Raw genomic sequence first — 24,246 nt, 5'->3', positions numbered from 1 at the left:
AATAATTTCGAACGACTTCTTTTTAGCTTTGTTAGTAGAGCACTTTGTCCGATTTACATTAACTTCCGAACGTTATTTTTTAAATTGTTAATCAACTAAAATCCTTCACAAATAGATTCACCTGTTGCTGCTGACTTGCCAAAGTCTGCGTCATTAATCCTTTAATACCTTCTGTACTTGATGTCTACTTTATCTTTTCTTCCTGATCCTACAGAACTATGCAATAAAGTGTATCAAGGTATCTTGCTGCTACATTTACATGAATTTTATATTTTTTATTAAATTTCACATGTTTATTATACACCGAGGGCCTTTGCTGGTATAATTCCTATATACTATATACGTAAGAAAAGTAGGAAAAAAATGAAGACTCTAAGCCTGATTCAACTCAGTATATTCTAGTTATTATTTCGGCGATGAAGCTCATAACATTGTGGTCGTATATGCCTAGTTGAACCAGGTTTATATGATAATAAAAGGAAATTGAGGAAAATTCATCACTTAGCTAACTCGTTCTATAGAAYTCAGACCCTATATCTTCTTCTTGGTCCTGAAACTTAAAAGCAAAAGTTGAACAGAAAGTTTTCTATTTTAGTTTCAAAATATTTGTTTCATTAAATTTTTGGCAAAAATTAATATTTTTTTCTAAAATCATCTAGTTTTTAATAAAAATTAATAGTCATAAACTAACTATATTTTATTTAACAAATTACAGGTTACTAAAAATATTATTATCAATAAATTCTATATCTTAATCTGGATATATTTGTTTATTATCGATATATATATTATCGAACGTATATTATGTACTTTGTACATAGTCAAAATTATTATCTTTATAAATATTTTTTATTTAAACATTTAATAATTGTTGTGATATACTTAATAGTTTGCACAAACTTTATGAAAAAGAAAAAAATCGTATGTGCACCCTGTGCCGAGAATGCAACCATGTGTAAACGTGGTATTCGAATTTCGAAGTGCACTAATAAATTTCGGCGACGTCATTTCGACTTTCGAACCAACATCTAGCTATTCGGTGTGGTAGTGCGATTACTATTATTTCATTTCCAATTCTTGAATCGTTCAAAAGTTCATCACTTATATACGGTGCTTGTTGTAGTTTTATACAATTAAACGCAAATAAAAAATACTAAAAAATATAGGAATAATATAATGGCTGCCGAAGGAGAGGTTAAACTTTACTCACGCGAGGAAATCTCAAAACACAATTCAAACAAAAACACTTGGATGATAATCCATAATAACGTGTACGATGTGACTGAATTTTTAAATGAGGTAAGTAGGTACGAATAATTTACCGAAGTAGAAAAAAATAGACGTAGAGTTCAGGTCAATGTGCATAAAAATTTCAACAAGATGCACAGTGTGGCATATTGCGCCTTAATTGCCGATCTCCGCTCTTTATTGAACTTGAAATGAATATTTTATGATAGTGGTGTACAAAACAAAACTAGTAAATTTTATATAAATAAATGTGTATGTGTTTGTTAACATGTTGCGTGTTTACGCTTCCAATCTTTAAATTCATGAGCACATATTTACTAACTTGTGGATCTACATATAAATAATTATAGTAAAGCAAAAACTTATCATTTGATGTATTTAGTTTTAAGCGCGTATTTTATATTATATATAATTTTTTTATTATAATGGATTAATTATACATGCATGCATTTACAGGGAATACTATTAGTAACTTATTTTCAAAGTTGTTCTCTACATCCCTTACATCTACGGCTAGCTTTCTTAAATTGAAATGTCAATTTTAATGTGAAGAATACCGATGTGTATGCGTGCTAATAATCACATCACATTAGTCAGCTAGTCGGTTAAATTGTTATCATTGCTGTATCATTGTCATAATACTGTAGTCTCGATAAGTATTCTAGATTAATATTTGTACTTTTTTCAGCTCTTCGGTACAAAGTTTCTAACAACATTTTAGTTAAGTTTATAGAAATAATGTCTATACTTCGAACTGACGCAATTTCTCAATTTAAATTGCAAATATTGAATTAACTTAGTATTCGCGACACCAAAGTTATTTCATTTACAATTTTCACGTCATACATTTCTGTACAAATTAATTGATAAACGGCTGTCAGTTCATTTTCATTTACTAGCATGCCATTTTTGCACTATTTTGTATAAAATAAACATACAAATTTAAAGCTACAAATATCGTTTTGAAGGTTTTGCACAATCGCATTTGCATTTCGCATCACATTCGTTTGACCTGCCTAAATACATATTTGTTGCTATTATACACGTTATATTTTGGATCAGTATGTCAAAAACTCTCTCTCTCTTCGCCTACGTCTTAATATTTTTTAATATGTGTGCTTTTTTTGCATTACTGAGTATTTTGCTGCTGAACTATATTTAAAATTTATATTAAGGTAGCTGCTTATGTATCTTATCAGCACAAAGTATATACAAGTGTTATATACTTCAGTTTAAGCTTATCGGAATCGGTCGAAATTCTTCATATCATCGCCGGCTCTTATACACATATGCATTATATGATCTTATCAATTCAAAAAACACAAGTGTTATATATGTTTATGCATATTGAGATGGGTCTAAATTATTCGAGTCATCGCCGGCTCTTATACACATATGCATGTAGTATGCGGTAAATAAAACAGCTGATGTTTAAAGTAGTACACTATATATTTGAAAACTATACCTAATAATTTTATTATATTTGTTTTGCACTCGTTCTATTGTGCTATTGTGGTTTTTAATGAAGTATTGATAAGATAAGGATAGATTTGCATTCACGCTTTAATTCAAATGGGTTAAGAAATGACATGATAATTGGTAGTTAGAAATTTTATTTATGTAGTATTGACATGGACACGTACTTTTTAAGTACATTATGATGTACATATATTAGTATTTCTTACGTAAATTTTCAACTAATAATTGCAACACCTGGTTTTTGAAATTTCCATAGATATTTTATTTCTTATTTGCCACATCCGCTAGAAGTGCAAATATGTAAAATTGTCTCCATGTTATATGCATGTGCACATATACATACATATTTTACAAAGCGTTTAGACTTGGCGACAAAATAAAATGCTAATCTCTAGACAAAGTTCAGCGGAAGAAATAAGCAAAAAAAATTCAGCAACAAACAAAAACACATACAAAATTGAAGTATTTACATATATATCGGCCTAATAACTTTTCATCTCAAGTTCAATAGGAGTACATCTATATATATCCAACCATGAGTAAATGTATAAATACATAAGGGGAATTCTCTTGCTCTTGTAAGATTGCCGATTGCAAAAATCCTATACCGAAATATACAAGGGATCGAGAGCACCCATTGCAGAATCTAGTGATATATGAATGGGTGATTCGGTCAATTTATTGTAAATGACTATTGTGCATGGCTATTGTTAATTGGAGCACCTTCTGCATTCATTCTTAACAAAAAAAAAACTGTTCTTTAAAACTTTTCGTCGTTCTTTATAATTTAAATATAAATTATAAAATCTATTAAAAATTTACTTTTCTCAACAATGTCAAAATATGTATTTAGGTAAAATGACTGCACAGGGTTGCAATTATTTTTTACGTGCCATTGCACGAAAATGAACATGGGTATTTTATAGCCCTTGCAAATATTTTTCTGCGCGTGTTAGTTGCCGTGCCGTTGCATTAGGTGGAAAAAACTGCAATTCTTGCACCATACAAGAGCAAGAGAATACCCCTATAATGAAAAAATGTTTGCATATTTTTAAGAGCAAATTCTATTCAAATTCATATACATATGTAATTAACATACATGCGATGAAGTTTTGCCACGCTACTTCGGCGCGTTTTAGATTATGTACTGTGCGCATTGTTGAATAAAATATTTCTGTCTTAAAGGTGAACTATTCTTCAAATTGCTACTTCAATACAGACAATACTCAATTGTATTGTATTTATTTATTTATACATTTTTTCTTTGTATTTCACTTGCTTTAATGTTAAATTTAAATTCTAGCATCCCGGTGGAGAAGAAGTGCTGATCGAACAAGGCGGCAAAGAAGCTACAGAGAATTTCGAAGATGTCGGCCACAGCTCTGATGCGCGCGAAATGATGAAAAAATACAAAATCGGCGAACTAGTCGAATCCGAACGTACGAATGTGCCTCAGAAGAGCGAACCCACATGGAACGCGGATCAGAAATCAGAAGACTCATCAATGCGTTCATGGCTAGTGCCATTGGTACTTGGTTTGGTGGCTACAATTTTATACAGATATTTCTTTAAAGTGTAAATTCTGCAAAACCGAGGAAACAAAAAAATAAAAAAAAAAAAAAAAAAAAAAAAAAAAAAAAAAAAAAAAAAAAAAAAAAAAAGGCGTGCAAACAACACGACATTACTACGATTAATTTCCTTCGTCGTTGCGTTGTAAAGTTGATTTAAGAAACCATTCCCTTTCATTAATTAGTAAAAGAAAGTGTCTGCATTTATGCCTAGAGATGCACAAAACCGTACCAAACCAGCAATGACAATTTCAAAATATTTTGCATACAAATGAAAAGTGTATAATGGTTGCTGCTTGCTTAATAGATAAATTTTACCATATGTAATTTTTTAAAGAGAAAAATGTAAAAATTTATTATAAATAGTATGTTTATATTCTATTGATGAGGAAATTATACAAATAAATAYGTATAAGTACTTGGGTATATCTGTTTTGTATTTTATTTTTATAAAATATTTTCAATTAATTGTTTTCTCCGCTACGCTTCTGATATTATTCCGTTGTTCTTCAAAGATTTTAGCATAATTTTAGGCGAAGATGCGAGGTTTGTACTTGTTTTTCGTTTTATATCAAAAGTTGTATAATTACGATATGTTTAATTGTGTTTATTTGAGAATATTCGTTTCTAATTTTTGTCTGTTAAAAATGTACATTTTACCGTAGAAATATTGAAAATTTCCCAGAGCACACTCTCTTCTGTTGTCTGCCAACCTGAAATCAGTCTCCATCGAAAAATATCTTATCTCGTACAGTCCGGGCTTTCTCCCCGCTTTTTATAAAATTGTATTTTTATATTATTTTGTTTGAAATATATATATTTTCTTAAATAATTTTTTTTATACTGTTAATTTAATTTAATTTTCTTAAATAATTTTTTTTTTATATATTTATTTCCKGACCTTTTTGGATTATCGATCTGTGATTTTTTTTCTACTCAATAAACTACCCATTTGTAGAAACCGATGATATCGGACGATTATGTGGTTGTAACGGGTACCTAGACGCCGTTAGTATGGAAATAATTAGATAAGTTGTCATCGATGTCATCGATGTCATCCAACGGTAGGTCCAGGAAACGGGCTGTTTCTATGGGGTTGGACCATAGGGAGAGGGGTGTCAGATGAGTGGGGTTAGCAGGGGATGCTAAGAGGTGGCTAGGTGGGGGGACTCGTTGCACGTTGGATATGCATTCTACGGAATAGCCATGAGGTGCATGCGCTTGGATCCCCTCTGTCGTCTCAAAATAATTGCCTTTCGTCGTTGGTTAGGTAGCTGTTCACAAGAAAGGCGGTGTGAGCCGAGGCATTGTCGTTGTGCAACTTCCAATCGGCTGCGATGTCTTGTCGGATCCGATTGACCTTTTGTTTGAGTCTCTTGAGGACTCTCACCGTAAAACTTGGCGTTGACGGTTTGTCCAGGAGAATCAAATTCATGGTGGGTGCTGCCTTTGATGTCAAAAAAGAAAACAAGCGTCGTTTTCACTTTGGCTTTGCTCATTCTTCCGGTCTTCATCACCGATCTCTTCCAGGCCCTCCAAAAAGGCCTGRTAATACCGAAATACATCACTTATTGCTAAAGCAACATCTCGGTAAGCCTGCTTGACCATGTCAAACGTCTCTGTCGCAGATTTCCCGAACTTCACACAGAATTTTATCGCGTACSTCTAACAAACGCTACATTTTCAGGTTGCACCTCTCACAGAAACACGGTGCGCGAAAATGTTTGTCCTGACTCTCCAGGTGATCGGAGACAACTAACCAGCCGTCCGTTAGCTGGGAACGSCCTCTACCGAATCCAGTCGGTGCGCGGACGCTTCGAAGTACAGTCGCAGCGGAAGAAAATCAGTAATATTGCTTTCCGGACAAACCATGAAATGGCCGATCAAATCAAGATAAAGATTTTGTCTGCCCTTAGTTTTCTTTTTCCTTCCTATTTTATTCACAATGTTTTTTTGTTTTGTTTCTGTTTGTTTTTCTAAAATACGAACAAACAAATTTGTGGTTGGGCGCTACAACAAAATCATTAAAGTCTCAACAGCAGCAATGATTAAGTGACAACGTTCGAAATTATTTATAATACGGCCATAAAATTCATCTTTATTATATAATAAGCTATGAGCTCTACGTACACGCTTGTGTTAATACTTATTTCCTTATATATGTATATTTAAATAATTAATTTTATTTGCAAATCATAAATCTGTGCGTAAAATCTTAGGTATCTATACCACTAAAATTGTAAATGTATGTGTATGTGTATGTGTATGCGGTTAACGTATTGAACTTTGCGCATTTGAGTGGTTCGTGTGATAAAGTTGATGATGCATTTGTGTTATGTCATGATTATGTTTTACATGATGTTCCGGTTGCTGTTCGAAAAAGACACAATTATTGTTGTTGTTGTTTACATTGATGTCCTCCACCATGGGTTCGTCCGCGGTGTACCAGTGGTGTGAGTCCAGCATATTGGCTGTTGCTTGCTGATAGCTCGCGCTGTTRTTGCTGCAATTGCCGTTACTCGTGGTGCTCATGCGTCCATATTTGGAAAATGAGTTGCGCGAATTACTCCATTCGGTAGGCGAATATTGGAGTGGTTGCAGCCGAACGCTGCTGTTGCTATTATTTTGCATGTGATGGAAGCCGAAGGGCCAAGTCTGTAAGAAAGACATACAAAGCTAGTTTAATTCTTGTTTGGTTTTATTAACAAAAATTTCAAAGTCTCGTAAATAAATAATAATAATAATACTGAAGAATTTTGTCAAGTTGATAAGCTTTGTCCGACGATGAGRCCCATTTCTGACTCAGTGGATATGTAAAGAAGCCGGTGGAATCATCTGTTAAGATTCCTTCAAAACTGATGCCGGTCTATTTGACTATTTGGTTTCAACTTTCCACATATCGCATCAATCAATGGATTTACTGAGAAAATACTGCGGTAAGCAGATCATTCGCGTTTTGGGCCGGTCGATTGGCCGCCAAGATCGTGTGATATCACACCGTTAGATTTTTTCTTGTGGGAATATGTAAAGTCTAAAGTCTATGTAGACAATCCCGCATAAAGTTTTGCTCCAAACATAACGCCTGTCATTCGCCTGTTACCAGTCGAAATGCTCGAACGAGTCATCGAAAATTGTACTCAACGGTTGGACCATCTGAGACGTAGMMGCGGCCARCATTTRAAAGATATAAWCATCAAAAAATAWATGTCAAAGAATGTTCTTTGGAATGATAATATACTTTCCCTATTAAATTTGAAGGTTCTGTTTGTGAAAGAGTAGGGAATCTCGAAATGTATAATCCTTTAAAATTATAAACTGGTAAACKGCTTATTTAAAGCTCAATTCTTYGGAATTAAAGAAAGATTAGGATTCTTTCAATTAATATTGCGAATTAGAAGCGACCCTGTCGAATTTCCAAATATCTGAGCATACTTTCYGGCAGACTTTGTTAAAGTTTTGACAGCATAATTGTGACAAGTCTATTTCAAAATATTTCTGAATAGAGGACTACCCGAATAGTTTCTGCAAGGTTTTCTTAAATGTATTAAGAGTGTTTGGTTAACTAGCAATATTTTTAGTTTTGCTTAATTTAAGAGTATGAAAACTATATCCAATTTCCTATACTCAAAAAAAAAAGGAAGATACTTAAAAAATGACCCTGGAAGAAGTCGGTAGTGAAAAGTGAAGAAACAAGAACCTATTTTGAATGCCTCGGACCTGCACATTATAGAGGATCGTTACAACAAATGCATTTCTCTAAATTTAAATTTACCAACCAATATGGTGTTTAAGGGCTTTAAAAGAATCGTGAAAAAAATCTTCYTGAGGAAAGTCTGTTCATTTCAACGAAACTCGGTACATTGCWAACACTATCATATGAAAATGGACAACAACCACGCCTACTTGTTCCAATCGTATAACACCGGGTTTCCATAGTCCACATATACATSATAAATCAAAGATTTTCGAAATTCCGGTTGATCCTATATACCTTATTTYACATATYGGTMAATATRTGAGTTATCTAATTTGAATTTAAGAGTATCCTTTTCTGTAAACAGTATGAATGGATGCCAAAAATTGATGTGAAATCTGGTAAATATTTCCTGTGCTCCCCATATAGCTAATATAAAAGTGTTACATTTTTGGTTAATATTTGATTAGTAAAATTAAGTGAACGAATAAATTTGGATATACGACGAGTTGAGTCAATTTAGACTGAGTGACTGCTGTCCGTCGGTATATACAAGAAGCGGTCACTAAGTTTTTGAAATATCGATCTGAAAAAATGAGTTCATTTATCGAAACCGCCGATATCGAACCCCTATAGCATATAGCTGTCACATAAACTGAACATTCGGAGCTTCTATAGAAAACTGTTTGATTTAACTACTTACATACTACATACGTATGTATGTATGTATTTTAACGAAATTTTGTATAGATTATTGTTTACGGTATTGTAGGCTATAGCATGAATATATAATATATTATATAACGAATTTTTCAATAGGAACGTTATAAAAGTAGACCGACGCCATATTTTTGCCCGCTTCTTTGACATTTCTCTTCAGTAAGGTTTGCCATTTTATCGTGGAAGGATTTACGATCTAACAACAAGGAGCGAAATTATTAAAATTTACTACCGAAATTCGGAGTAAGTGGCTTCAGCTTTACGAGCGCTACGTCCAATTTATGGTCGTCATAATCGTCCTGTCAGATCAACAATTGAGTGTCTAGTGGAAAAATTTGATTTCACAGGCACAATATAAAATGTTCCCTTAGTGTCGAGAATATTGCTGTCGCTAGCGTATGAAGATCAAATAGTCGGAACTACTGAAGCCGCTTGACCACCAGAATGTCGTATGCTCGTGAACTGGTCAGAGCAACAACATCGAAAAATCATCTTCAGTGACCAGGCTCATTTCTGGCTGAGTGGCTTCGTAAATAAGCAAAATATGTAAATACATATGTACGTGTTATTGGCCAGCCAGCAATCCACWAGTACATATTTCATGAGCCATCATTGCATTTCGAAAAAATTACGGTTTTGTGCGATTTATGGGCCGTACTTCTTCTTGCGATGATCAAGACCGGCACGYTACTGTGAATAGGAATCTTTACCGCTCAATGATAACCGAATATTTTTGGCCCGAATTGGATGATATGAACTGGGACAATRTGTGGTTATTTCACGAAATGGCGCAGTAAATTGGCCAYCTTTCCTATGTCAGTCGAGTTCCATACATAACGGCATCGAATGTAATTTCATAGGAGTAATTAATTTCATTTATATCCCAAACTGTTTTTGTTTTATTCAATTTTGTAGCACTCTTATCACTCAAACAAAAAAAAAAAAAAGATTTTGTATGAAAACTTTTTTCTTTGTGAAGGGTATTCTTACATCGATGGAACCAAAGTTACGGTTTTGCAAGAAGATATTGTCTCGCCTTTGATCCTTGCCAATTTCGAGAGTATAAATATTCCGTTACACGTTATAAATGCTTCTTACTTGTTTATCATAACTGATTGAAATATTAATTTGATGAAAGGCGAGGCAATATCTTCTTGCAAATTTCGAGAGTATAAATATTCCGCTACACGTTATAAATGCTTCTTACTTGTTTATCATAACTGATTGAAATATTAATTTGATGAAAGGCGCCAACTCGTTTGTTAAAGTGTGAGGTCATACATCAGGCATGCAAATAAATCGTAACTGCGGATATTGCTTACACGTTTAATGAATGTGGATCACCGCAAAATGCGAAATGTGTGAAGTGTGAACAGTGAACAGCTGTTTGCGGGGTGTTGCTCAATGRTATTCCGAGGTTTTTTTATTTACACAAATGTGATTGCGTTAACAATCACTTAAACATAACAATAACAAAACAATCATGAAGCCTATTAAAATAAAGGATGGGCTACAAAAGGGCGCTTATTACATGCATATGTTTATTATACTATATACAAATTTACATACCTATGCAAATGCATGAACACACACTCACACATGTGATTGCAGTCTCGAAAGAAATGTGCAGCCAAATGGTTGTTGACTACGCAAACATTAGGGTAAAAGCGAGCAAAGACAAAAGAAAGCTAAACAATCCGCTATCAGCAAAACCGAACTCACCGAGCGACCAATCATGCGCCCTCCCTATCAAAACAACAACTAACATAAAGTGGAGCAAAGAAAAAGTCGCGGCATTTGGCAGTTTGGTGTGTGCCATGATCGCTGAGAACAGACGGTGAATGTTGATTTATTCGAGTCTACATAGAAATATGTAAACAAGACAAATTTGACGTTTCCCATGCTTAGTTATGTAGATCTATRCCCATACAGTGATGGGTACGATATTGAGATCGGGAATAGAAATGTTGTTTACTTTTTGATTTTAAACGATACTGAAATATCAATTCTGTTATGAAAGATAAAATTGCTATGAAAAGCAAAATGCACCAATGCTAGAGCTCTGGATTGTTCTAAAGAGTAATCCATTTCGARGTTCCCTACTTTTTCACAAACAGAACCTTCAAATTTAATGGAGAATGTRTATTATCATTCCAAAGAACATTCTTTGACATTAATTTTTTGATGATTATATCTTTCAACTACGTCTCAGATGGTCCAACCGTTGAGTACAATTTTTGATGACTCGTTCGAGGATTTCGACTGGTAACTGGCGAATGACTCGGGTGATGTTTTGCTCCAAGGCCTGAATCGAAGCGAGATTGTTCGCATAGATTTTAGACTTTATATAGTCCCACAGCAAAAAGTCTAACGGTGTGATATCACACGATCTTGGTGGCCAATCGACCAGCCCAAAACATGAAATTATCTGCTCACCGAAGTATTTTCTCAATAAATCTATTGATTGATGCGTTGTGTTGGAAGTGGCGCCGTCTTGTTGAGACCAAATGTTGCCGAGATCACGAACTTTAATTTCAGATATCAAATACAAGATGCATTCCAAAGTAAACTGAACTTTTTGGCGTCATCTTATGTCGACTGGTGCGTTAAAATCTGCTATCTCTATCGATTATCCAGTGAGAATTTCTTAACATTTCATTGATTCGAAGTGAAGTTATTGCGTTTTAAGTGTCAGTATGTTTGTGTTATCTGATCTAGCCAAAAAAAGCCAACATTTTACATAAAATTCAACTTGTTAGTAGAGTATTTTAGGTTTCAATGACGGATAAAGTTGGAATCACAAAAAAACATAAATTTTTCACATTTTTATTGTTACCCTTAACTGAAACTGAAACTTTAARGGGCTATACCAATAGAAGTAAACAATGCACAAACAACCTTAAGTGCGTGTCGCTCGTGGTTAACGCAACATTTAGTGGTTTGCGATTCATCACAAACTATTAAAAAGTTGCTCAAAACCATATGTTYCGGAGTCTCATAATTTAAGATGTTTATACCAAACATTGACCGTCATTTCAGGGGTTGTGATTGGGAAAACACACGCGAGGTGAAAACATTAACTAGGGTGCTGTTCATAGAGAGAGAAAGATAGAACACATAATAGATTCATTTCTGMGGACCTTAAATGGAGAGTACGGTGTTATTCAGCTTGTTACCCTTTATAAGGGTATTTCTTATAGCAACTGTATATACATACCATCTGATTTGACCCGGGCTGATATAAATTACTCTTCACCTACTATATTTAAACACATAACTTTATTATCAACTTTAAAATAGACACCTCAACCAATACAATCATTCCAGGCCTTATCAAATTTTTCATAGGCCTTGTATAACCCTCGACTGAGATGGTCTTCGGTGGGTTCATACATTTTTGGTTTTCGGTTAATCTAGTCAATGAAATTAACCGATTAATTGTTGGAAAGTCATATTCATAAGTTCTCATCAGTAAGATCGCATCTACTCGACATCTTTATTGCAAAAGATTCAGGTATTTTAGTGCGAGCTTAGCAATGTCCCGCTTCATACCCAAAACATTAACCAAAATATGTATGTATGTTGATTGTTGAGACTYTCCACTATCTTTTTGATTTTTTAACATTTTAATGATTGCGATTACAGCGTAACCTCGGACAATAATCAACGTAAAATTTGGTGAGACAACTTGTCAAATAGAACAGTTTGGCATATAAGGACTATATTCTATAATTGTCTGATATCGGTGATTCAGACAAATGTTCATCTTCTTCGTAGGAAGTGGATATGTGCAAAATTTCAAATCGATAAATTAAAACACTGAGAGACCAGTTCGCGTACATACAGAGAGACAGATCGACATGRCTATTTCAATTATGCTCGTCACGGTCAGTATTTATGTTTATACTTTGTAGAGTCTCTGATATTGTTTCTGGGTGTATAAAGAAACTGATAAACGTCGTCCGATTTCGTTATAGGAGTTGTTTTTCAGYAAAGCATCAAAACCCAATTTTCATACATGCAAAATACTAGCATAGCATAAATTTCGACTATCCGGTGACTCTTAATTTTTCCATGAACCATTTTTACCTTAACTGTAAATCAATAACGATCGCACAATTTCCCGTGCTTGAAATGGTGACAGTTTGCACTGATCTGTCAGTCATTTTGAAGAGACGTTTTTAAAAATATCACTGTCACTAGTTTTTCTGAAGTGTTTTCTTTAAACTACATATAAAGAATAGCTACATACATATATAAGAAGATATGTGAAAATGTATGCATGCACCTAATGTATTTACATACATACATACATACATATGTGCACTCGCACCAAAATTGCATAGACAGATAGAAGATCTGTCATATTCATAGTTGAAAGTGAAAAATATCGAATTACAGGAAATTTGATTGTAGAATTGCGTGTTGACTTTTCAAAATTCTTTTTGCATTTGCGGGTTTACACACTTAGTACATATTAATGTACAAACTGTATGTATTTACATACATAAGAATGTATGTGTATATATGCACTATATACATAATATTTATTACTTGACATTGGATTATATTTAGTATGTGTGTCACGTATTATTTAATTTTTTTGTGATTAACAAAAAGTTATTTCAAAATTCTTTTGTACAATTTGTGTTTACATACATATGTGTATAAACTCGTATATTTGTATCAATCATTGGATTAACATTTGGTTATGGTCATTGTTAATATGTACATWCATACATATATTMATTTGCTACTWCTCCTCCTCTCACTCTCGTTAAAGTGCCCTAATCGCTTGCTTTCAATTGACGGTCGAAAAATTCGTATCGTTTAAAGAAAAATGTTAGGCAAAATCCGTTTTTTTTTATTCAACATAAGTTGGAACAAAAAGCACCTAAAAATTCTAATTAAATTCCCCTGGTAAATGATAGTTAAAAACAAAACTACTTTTCTTTCTATGCCAAATATGAGCACGATCTGTCAACTGGTTTGTTGACAGCTGCTTAAGTCAGTACACCTCTGTAGGGCACTACGATTTTTACAATAGATACAAATATCGAACAAAGAATTTGTCTCAAATTTTGTATTTCTAACCAAATTTCGTGTGAGGAATCATTGCGAATGTTGGAAAAGGATACGGGGATTCAGTTTTATCAGAAACACAAGCCTACGAGTGGTACAGTCGAGAGATCATTGAAGACATGCCTCGTTCTCTCCTCTGCTCGAAAATCGTCATGCAAATGTTAGAAAGATGGCAAAAGAGCTCAGCTTCCCTCGCGATTCCTTTGAATGAATTTGGTGGATGTTTAGGGTGTGAAACGCGTTGTTGCTCAACTCGTCCCGAAAAAGCTGTATTTCAAAAAGAGTTCCGTAAACAGGTTTCTTTGGACATGCTTGATCGTGCGAATTCCGATCCCAAATTTATGGAGAACATCATAACTGTCGATGAGACATGGGTTTATGAAATTCAATGCAAATAAGTCAACAACCATCGGAATGGAGAGCAAAACCGAGCAGAAACAAAAAAAAAAAAAGAAACGTCAAAGCCGCTCAAAAATCAAGGTGATGTTCATTGTTTTTTCGATATTCGTGGTTTGGTGCATCCTGAATTTCTTTCGGAGGGACTGACGGTCAATAAGGGGTCCTATTTGGCCGCATAGAAGTGTTTGCGTGAGAACATCCGTCAAAAGCGGCCGGAATTGTAGAATAACAATTAATGGATTTTACACGATAACAATGTACTCGAGCCACGATTGTGACCGAATTTAAAGCCAAGACTTGGTTCCGTATGATTACTTATTTTCCCCCAAAYTGAAATAGCCTCTCCGTGGAATCCGTTTCAAGTTGATCGAAGAAGTAAAACAAAATTTGCTGAAGAAGCTGAAGGYCATACTAARAARTATTTTTGAAAATTGTTTCCRARACGGGAAAAATCGTTTGCCTAAGTGTATTACATCTGGTGAGGATTACTTTGAAGGCGACATAATAAATATTGATGAATAATTAAATATTTTATTTATAATTTCCGAGTACTCTTTGTCACAATGTACATACATATATGCTTTTGAGTTCGGAACCAAATAGCTAGCCACTTGGATAGCTCCCGCTCGAGAGACTGGGTTTAGATTCCCACTCGGAAAAATATATAATTTATTGAGAGAGTCATTTTCCAAAAATCAACTGTACATTGGCTTTCAATATTAAACATCTGAGCGGATTTTGTACAGCATAGTAAGTGAAAAAATGTATAAAGCGTCCAGAAGAAGCTTGAGCTTTACGARTTTTATTATATATCTAGAAGACGAAAACTACTAAGTTGGTATTAAACTGGAACAAACACCTAATAAACCACTTTATGAATGCGTTAAGTATTTTAATATGCATAACATCTAAAGCCTATCTTCGAATTAGGGTGCCCACAGAGGGCACGTTCAAAGCCGAACCGTGCTTAAATGCGCATGTTGCGTCCGTCTGCAGTAAGGGTGACCAACTGTCTAAAAGTCCCAGCCCAGCCGGTGTATTCTACTTTAAAAATACATAGGTATATTTATTTTATAGGATTGTACTTAGCAAATGGTTTTAGACTTTCATCCAGACACTTATAAAAACTATTTTAATATAATGATTTTAATTGAGAACTACTCGCATGGTCGTGCACACTTTCATGTATGTTTGTATGTATTTATTTAGATAATACACTCATGTACTTATGTACATTTGTGCCATTGTGTAGATGCGGACGCTTCTCGGCTGCTAATGTGACAGCCAAATTTGACATCGACGCTCGCGCCATCAATTGACAAAATGCACCTGTGGCCATATGGAGTAAGTACTTAAATGCCGACGAGTTCTTCTGGAGCAGCAACTGCACTGACATCACTTAAAAATACACCTACTTACATACAAATGTACATACAGAATAGGTTAGTTTGCGTTATAATTTGTATTTGATTTTGTTTTTGGAGGGGGTGTTGTGGCTCGTATACTTATCGTCTCATATGTTTATTATGTGGCAAATTAAGGAGAGATAACTCAACTGTTGTAAATTACCAGTGGCAGAAGTGTTGAGTAGCGCAATGCAATGTAATAAGCGGTAATCGTTCTTTACGGATTACACGTAAATATGTGTGAGTTTTTTTGAGTCGCAATTAACCAGGGACTGCTAATTAAATAGTAAAACAAAAACATTTTATATAATTATATTTAGATAATTGTTAACAATAACAAATTAAGCATTGAGTAATATTCACTCACTTAAGATAGTGACGAAGTGTCTTGTTGTTGTTTTGTTGACTTACTATTTACTTATGTATATGGTAGATAATTTCGGAAGGAGTATAAGTCAGTAATGAAAACCTGCAGTTTTATTGTATATGACATGGGGTTTCTCGATTTTCCGAGTATTGTCAAYATTACTGTGGAACATTTTTGGGATTATWGTCTGGGGGGTGAGAAATCCAAGTCAGGGTGATGGTACTAGGTCAGTATAGTAAAACCCTCAAAGGGTTTGGCGTTCGAATGTGTCATTTTTTTCCTTATCTTGATGTTTTTTCGCAGAATATTTAAAAAAAAAAAAAAAGGATCGCATTAGGGAGGGACATATTTGGAAGCAGTTTTTTTTTAAGTGGGCGTGGCCCCGCCCCCTACTAAGTTTTTGTAGATATCTCGGAAATTACTACAGCTATGTCAACCAAACTACAGAGTCATTTCCTTCAGGCATTTCCATACACAGTTCAAAATTGGATAATAACCACGCGCACCTCCCATACAAAAGTTATGTTGAAAATCACTAAAAGTGCGTTAACCGACTAACAAAAAACGTCAGAAACCCTAAATTTTACGGAAGAAATGGCAGAAGGAAGCTGCACCTAGGCTGTTTTTAAAATTGAAAATGGGCGTGGCGTCACCCACTTATGGACCAAAAACCATATCTCAGGAACTAGTCGACCGATTTCAATACAATTCGGTATATAATATTTTCTTAACACCCTGATGACATATATGAAATATGGGTGAAAGCGGTTCACAATCACTCCTTCTTCCAATATAACGCTATTTTGAATTCCATCTGATGCCTTCTCTGTATAATATATACATTAGGAACCAATGATGATAGCGGAACAAAACTTTACACAAATACGGTATTTGAGCTGAGGTATCCCTTGCGGAAAAATTGTCGTGATCGGACTATAACTTTTCAAGGTCCCTGATATCGAACACGAAGAACTCAGTGCCTAACCTAACCTAACCTAATTTTTCACCAAAAATATCGGTAAATCTCTCAGATATTTTCATGTAATTCAGGGGGCATCATTTTTATACTCTCGCAATAAAGTTGCTAATAACGGTATATCGTCAGATATATGGTTACATATACCAAAGTGATCAGAGTGACGAGTAAAGTTAAAATCCGTATGTCTGTCTATCCGTCCGTGCAAGCTGTAACTTGAGTAAAAATTGAGATATCTTGATGAAAGAAATCTCGATTATCACTTTATCATGCGAGAGTATAAAATGTTCGGTGACACCCGAACTTAGCCCTTCTTTACTTGTTTTTCATATAATAAATTAAAAAATTTATTCAAACTTTTTATTGTGCCAAAAATACTATGGGCAAAAAATAGTAAGAATTTTTATTTTAAACTTCGTGTGAAAACACATTTGTTGAAATACATATTTTTTTCCTAGATTGGTATGAGATAGTGACGAAGTGTGTCTGTGCCAAATCCCACATCAAAATAATCATTTGCATTCAGTGTAGGCATGTCCTTCTGAAGTGAAGTGAAATTATTCAAAACAGAAGTTTCGTTAAATTTTRCYTACGGAATYAAATTTCTGGTGCCGAAACAGAATGTTGGAAAAGGCCTTCGGTGTTAATTCTTTGGAGCAAAYGTCCCTGATTGGTACAAATTCTTCAAAGAGGGTCGAGAACACTTTTACCATGAACCACGTCCAGTACAGCCATCAACAGCAACTGATGATCAACAAGTTAATAAAATAAAGGAATTGGTGGTTGAGAATCAACAACTAATATTCAGATACCTTACTGACATCATTGGAATATCGGTAGGATCAGTGAAAACCATTTTGAAAGATTATTTGGTTCTAAGAAAAGTGAAAACACGATTGGTTCCAATTTTCTTTGAGAAACAGCGTCACATCAACGTCTGTGAAACAATATTTTCCGACTTACCGGATGTGATGAAACGAATTATTACTGGCTATGAGTCGTGGAGTTATGCTTACGACCCGGAAACAGACGATAAATAGGCCGAAATAGGCAAGTCAAAAAATAAAGTTATGCTTGACAGTCACCATCGCGGTGTGTTGCATTCCGAATTCCTCTCGACCGGCCAAACTGTCAACAAGGAATACTATTTGAGTGTTATATGTCGAACTATGGGCCGACAATTCTTGATTTTTGCATCACCATAATCACTGTTGCATACATACATTCTTCATAAGTTTTTCGCCAAATTTTCAACCATTACCGTGCCGCCACCACCGTATTCGTTGGTTTTAGTTCCGTGTGACTATTATGCACTTATGTCAGCGCTTCTTCCAATTATATCAAACTCAATTTGTGAGAAAGCTTTCAGCTCTTTCACCGATTTTCAGCTATCTTGTATAATAGTATAAAACAGTGGGCTCTTCCTTTTTGGAAATAGTGTGAGCTTTTAACAAAAGAAAATCGTTAAGCTCCCAAAAACGCATCCAACCTTAGCATCTGCTACAGACAATTTAAGCAATGAATACAGCTGAAAATTGCTTCGTACCCCAGGGGATTTTCCACACTCGCGAAACCATTTTTTCTGAACACACCTCGAGTACAGCCTCGTAAACTAGCCATTAGAGGATGTACTGTAAAAATAATTGTCGTCGGCATTATGACCTCACAAAAAACAAAGACGCAAGTTCTCTAGTATTTTTTTGGGATACTCGTTCGACGATTGGATACGTACCGATTATACAGAACGAATGGTTGGTAGAAAAAAACTCTCATGGGCATCATTCACAAATATTTGCAACAGGTTAAGCTAATTAACAACCGGAAATTTAAGATTAAACTTGTTTTTTTTTTTTTTTTGTCGAAGTGAGTCGTTCAGTGCATGGGAAATCTTTCTTAGTTTATAACTGATATAAAAAAATATTTAAAATAAACGAATATAGTAGTATACATATTTAATAGTTATGAACATATGTACTTACCATGCTCTGTGGCACCCCCTGCATATTGAAAATTCCCGCCGACTCTTGAAAGGCCTCTGGACTCTCTGCCGTCGCTGTGCCACCTTCTACAAGCACTTTTAACTGTTTAATATACATCGTCGCTAAGCGCAGTGTGTCCAATTTGGATAACTTCGTGTCCGGGGGAATGTTTGGTAGCTTTGTTTTGAGTCGCCCAAAAGCGCTGGAGAGAACACGCATGCGTGCACGCTCTCTTGCATTGGCAGCGTTACGTTGTATTGGTGGATTACCATTTTTGGAACCTGGGAGTTTAAGTAAGTTAAATTAGGAAGTTAAGCTGTCGTCAGTGTACAATATCATGAAAAATTGACTGACATGAAATACGGATATAGACCAATTTAAAAAAAACATGATATAAGACATGTTTTACCTTAAACACCCATACTCTCATTAACATTTTCTGAGGGTAGAGTACCAGAATTTACTACTGTTTGACTACATGCTGCCAAAATGTAGAAATTTAAATTGATTTTAGTGAGAATTCAGAAGGCCGGTTAACTGTTTACAGTGTGGATAATTTATATTATCACAAAAAAAGACCAGGGTTTTAATTCAATTCCCTGGGTAAATATTTAATATAATATTTCAAGTTGCGATTTTTACAAAGGATAAAAATATCGGTCAAAGAATTTTGCATTTCTAAGCACATCTCGTGTGCGGGATCATTGCGAATGTTGAAAAATGCTCAGTTTTATCAAAATCAGATACCTACAAGTGGTAAAAATCCTTCAAAGATGTCAAGAGATCGTTGAAGACAGGTCTCGTTCTGGACGACCTTCGACCTTTTCATATGATGAAAATATTAAAAAAGTGAAATTACATAGTTCTTGAAAAGCAAGTGTTAGAGAGGAAACAAGAGAGCTCGACACCACTCTCAAATCCGTTCGAATGAAATGTGGATATTTTGGGTATGAAACGCGTTTTTACTAGAATCGTCCCAATAAAGGTGACTTTCTCAAAAATAGTACCGTAAATTTCACATGTTTGAACGTGCGAATTCCGGTTCCACATTCATGGAAAGCATTAATAACTGCCGGTGAGACAATGATTCCTAAGTTTGACATGCAAACAAATCAACAATMATCGGAACAGAGGAAAACAAAAAATTAATATTAAAGTCGCTCAAGAATCTAGGTGTTGCTCATTGTTTTATTTTCGATACTCGTGGTTTGGTTCATCATAAATTTGTTCCGGAGGGACAGACGGTCAATAAGGAGTTCTCTTTGACCGTCTTGAGACGTTTGCGTGTAAACATCCGTCAAAAACGGCCAGAATTGTGGAAGAATAATCCATGGACTTGATGATAGAGCACTATTGCATCGGGCCACGATTGTGACCGAATTTAAAGCCTAAACGCAATGAATACCATCGATCAACCGTCGTATTCACCAGATTTGTGTCCGTGTGATTTTTTCTTGCACCCCAAAATGAAATTGCCGCTCCGTGGAAACTGTTTTCAGTCGATCGAAGAGATTAAACAAAATTCGCTGAGGGAGTTGAAGACAATCAAAGGGCTTCTGAAAAGTGTTTCGAGGACTGGAAAAATTGTTAGCATAAGTGTATTACATCTGGTGGAGAAGATGTACTTTGAAGACAAAAAAATAAATATTAATGAACAATTAAATAAGTTGCGTTTTTATTTACAATTTCCGGGTACTTTTTTGTCGCAATTACATTCGGTGGGTGAGTTCGTTGGTATTGGCTGATTTTGATAGTTTTAGGGAATATAGGGAAAATATATTCTTGACTATCTTCATTAGTCTCTGAGTTTCAATGTTGTCAAGTTTCAGATGAGATGACGAGTTACGTCTATTTTTGGTGTTTTGGAAGAGAAAACGTTAATTTCGGTTGTATTGAAGCTAGAATACCATTCACAAATAAAAAATAGTATAAACAAGAACTTGATTTGAATCAGTTCAATTGAATGCCCGAACTGAACAATTTCTTCGGAGATKGCTGTATTGCCTTGGACAATGGACCTATGCCAATTTGATGAAGATATCTCATCAAATGAAAAAATTTTCCACGCAAGAACTTGCTTTTGATCGTTAAGTTTGTATGGTAGCTACATGTTTTATGTTATAGTGGACCGATATCGGAGGTTCCGARAAATGAGCAGTTTCATGGAGAGAAATGGATTTGTTAAATAGTTAAAATAAGGTTCTTTATCGAAAGAAAGAGTCTTGGTTAAGTTAATTTCAACTTAACTGGCAGATGGCTTTTAACGTGACATTGCGGCAAAGGTCAACGTAAACGACTATCTCTCCGACCTTTCTCGCTTCCTAATTGCACGGAACCTAACACTCTCCTCTATAAAATCTACAACGACCATATTCACTAACTGGACGAAGCAGTACAGAATTGACCTTAATATTGCAGTCAATTGCTTTGAAATTCCAAGTGTCAATAATCCTAAGATTATTGGTGTGACATTCGACAGTTTGTGCTCATTCACTCCTCACACGCTCGTGACTATTGCCAAAGTATAGAGCCGCAACCAAACGCTTAAGTCGCTAGCCGGCAGCACTTGGAGAAAACACAAAGAAACGTTTTTGGCAACTTACAAAGCAAACGGCCGACCGGCCCTTAACTACGCCCCACCAATATGGTCGCCTAGATGCAGTGAAATGCAGACGAGGAAGCTGCAATCATATCAGAACACAGCAATCCGGACTACAACAGGATGCCGCTTGATGTCTCCCACCGAACACCTGCACCGTGAGGCCTGTATGCTCCCTGTTAAAGAGCAAAATAAACTACTCTCCAAGCAATTTCTGCTGGGGAGCGGAAAGGTCTCCTAGGAGCATCAAGAGATTATTCCTCAACTACTTCGACGACATAAACCAATACGCCGGCCAAACTTCGGACACAACAAACTTCAGRCATGCACTGGCCGCCATTTACAGTGTAGCTATTAATACCTTCGCCGTAGCCCCTGAGTGAATGGCGTACTTGGAGTCAAAGCACGACCCATTGCAAACGAAGAGCTCGAGTTGCCGCGWGAATCGAGAGTGACAATTGCGCAGCTTCCTTCTGGATACTGTAGCAGGTTAAACTCCTATTTATCCAGAATCCACCCTGACATTTCAAACATGTTTCCAGCGTACCATGAGTTCCTGCATGTCACTAACCACCTCTTTGCATGCCCTGCTAACCTTACACATCTGACACTCCTCTCTCGAAACAGTACGTTTCCTGGGCCTACCAACACCTCCATGACAACTTCTCTAATCCTTACCATCCTAACGGATATTATGTACTCGTTAGAATAACAAAACGGCTCTTAGCTTGTCACGTTGCTCATTTATATATAATATATACCTAATAGGGTCTCTGACAGTTACCTATAGCGACAAGAAAACGCACACTCGATTTATTCGTGKTACGAAAACATGATCAGACAAACACATTAAAATTAATTATCGGCGTTCGGAGTTTTAATATGCGTTTATACCCCTTTTCTGTAGCAAAAATTGTCTCATATTTATGGAATATAATAAGGGTATATTTCGTCTCGTTAGAAAAACCATACTATTCCTCTTAGTTTCAACTACTCTTTAGGTAAGTTCGACTGCTCTTTCAGCTATACTTTAATCAGAGTCCATTTATAAGAAGTTGTTTTTAAACACTTTCACACTCCATATTTTATAACGTGGTATTCATTTAACACCTACTTTGCGAGCTGGCGTCCTCATCAAAATCGTCATCGAATGTTTCAAATGGGCTGGAAGCTCGTTTTCTTCTTGGCATTATTATTATTTTCCTTGAGGTTATGTTTTTAATCTATATGCTTTTATTTTCGTAATAAATATATATATATATATATTCTTTAAATTTCACTTGAACGCACTTACACCTGTCTCTTATACACATCTAGATGTGTATAAGAGACAGATAAATATATATATATATATATTCTTTAAATTTCACTTGAACGCACTTACACTGTAAGTGTAATTTCATGTCACATTTTTGTATAATGGTTTTCAAATTCTATCACAGTTTTACAATAATCACAGCACGAGAACAGCAAAAAAACGATGTTGAATAATGCTTTATGCGTGTCAACCGACCGTAACGAACCATATACAATGCGTTTCTGGTATAAGATCTTAGAACATCTTAGTATTTACGCTCATCTACGCGCCCGAGTGCCAWTGAATCGACCAAAGGACTATTTTTAGAGCATTGTGGGTGGAGCATACGATCAATATATATACATATATACTAGCGCTTCTTTAACTAACAGATCTTAAGACAATCTCATTGGTAGGWAGCTAGCTAAGGAATAGACAAATAGAAGACGACTCTACGCATACGACTGAGTATTTAAGTGGAAACATATGGGCGATCATGTAAATAAATAAACGAATCGAAAGGCGACCATGTGAAAAGTAGCTGAACGAATTGCTAAAGATGCGGTCCAGCCTTGTTTTGATACCAAGATTTGTTTACATGAAATGTTTCGAGTTGTTAAACTGATGTGATAGATTTGTAGTTGCATACATACATACGTACTATACGGTAGTTAAGAAAGACTCTCACTTTTTGAAACTATCGACATTYTTTCATCCCAGATTCTATTTAGTCATCGATCAATACATTTAATCTTGTGCGTAGGTAAATCCGAAAATATTTATACATACGAACGACATTTCTTAATAATTAATTAATTACAAATTTTCTAAAGCCTAAAGATTCTTTCGGCATACGCAAAACTTTTCAACAAATTTCTAAAACCATCTCAGTAGATATAATCGTTCATGCCTTCTGTCGAAGTTTAATAATTCCTGGGGCTACTTTCTCAGTTTCCACAACTTGTGATAAAGAAGTTATATGACTATGTTTCGTCTGAAACCTTGCRGTTTCTCGGAAAAAATAGCGCACTTTTGCGTTCTTACTCACCTGGTGAGATCGACAATAAAGGCAGCAAATTTTTGTGKTGGATAAAAACTTGTCAAACATCGGATTATATCAAGTTTTTGATAGTATATTGACGACTTTCCATATCTAAAGCAAACTTGATAAGTTAAAATCAAATCGTCTACGATAACCATTAGCTGTTGTTACAAACTTCAGAGGGAACCTTATTTGCGTTATAGTAGGCCTTTAGCTTTCGTCTGACCACATTCTACACCAGAATTCCACTCTTTCTCAACCTCTGGCCACCGCATTTAAATAGCTTATAGTCTCGGTTAGAACGAAAGAAGCATGAAAAAATTCTTTATTAGCAGTCAGCTGTTTCGAACAAGAACAGCCGAGCAAGAGTTCCTTCGTCGTCCTCTCGCC

At 35.2% G+C, this 24,246-nt stretch overlaps 2 protein-coding genes across 2 annotated transcripts; one reads left to right on the top strand and one right to left on the bottom strand.

Annotated features, from left to right (window-relative positions):
* The first annotated feature begins 1,022 nt into the window (after positions 1–1,022).
* Positions 1,023–4,721, top strand: LOC108965274 (cytochrome b5). Its single transcript, XM_018927555.1, has 2 exons — positions 1,023–1,299; positions 4,031–4,721. Exons 1-2 carry the CDS (start codon positions 1,177–1,179, stop codon positions 4,304–4,306), a joined length of 399 nt encoding a protein of 132 aa, XP_018783100.1. The 5' UTR covers positions 1,023–1,176; the 3' UTR covers positions 4,307–4,721.
* A 1,651-nt stretch (positions 4,722–6,372) lies between these two features.
* Positions 6,373–22,785, bottom strand: LOC108965273 (neurogenic differentiation factor 1). Its single transcript, XM_018927554.1, has 3 exons — positions 22,632–22,785; positions 18,919–19,199; positions 6,373–6,950 (listed from the first exon to the last, which is right to left on the bottom strand). The coding sequence occupies exons 1-3, from the start codon at positions 22,705–22,707 to the stop codon at positions 6,567–6,569; spliced, it is 741 nt and encodes a 246-aa protein (XP_018783099.1). The 5' UTR covers positions 22,708–22,785; the 3' UTR covers positions 6,373–6,566.
* Between the last annotated feature and the right edge of the window lie 1,461 nt (positions 22,786–24,246).

This window comes from Bactrocera latifrons, unplaced genomic scaffold, assembly GCF_001853355.1.
Source record: "Bactrocera latifrons isolate USDA-ARS-PBARC rearing strain unplaced genomic scaffold, ASM185335v1 scaffold_138, whole genome shotgun sequence".
In the NCBI taxonomy this organism is placed as follows: domain Eukaryota; kingdom Metazoa; phylum Arthropoda; class Insecta; order Diptera; family Tephritidae; genus Bactrocera; species Bactrocera latifrons.
The sequence above is the reverse complement of the archived record's forward strand: the minus strand, read 5'-3'. Positions and strand labels throughout refer to the sequence as shown.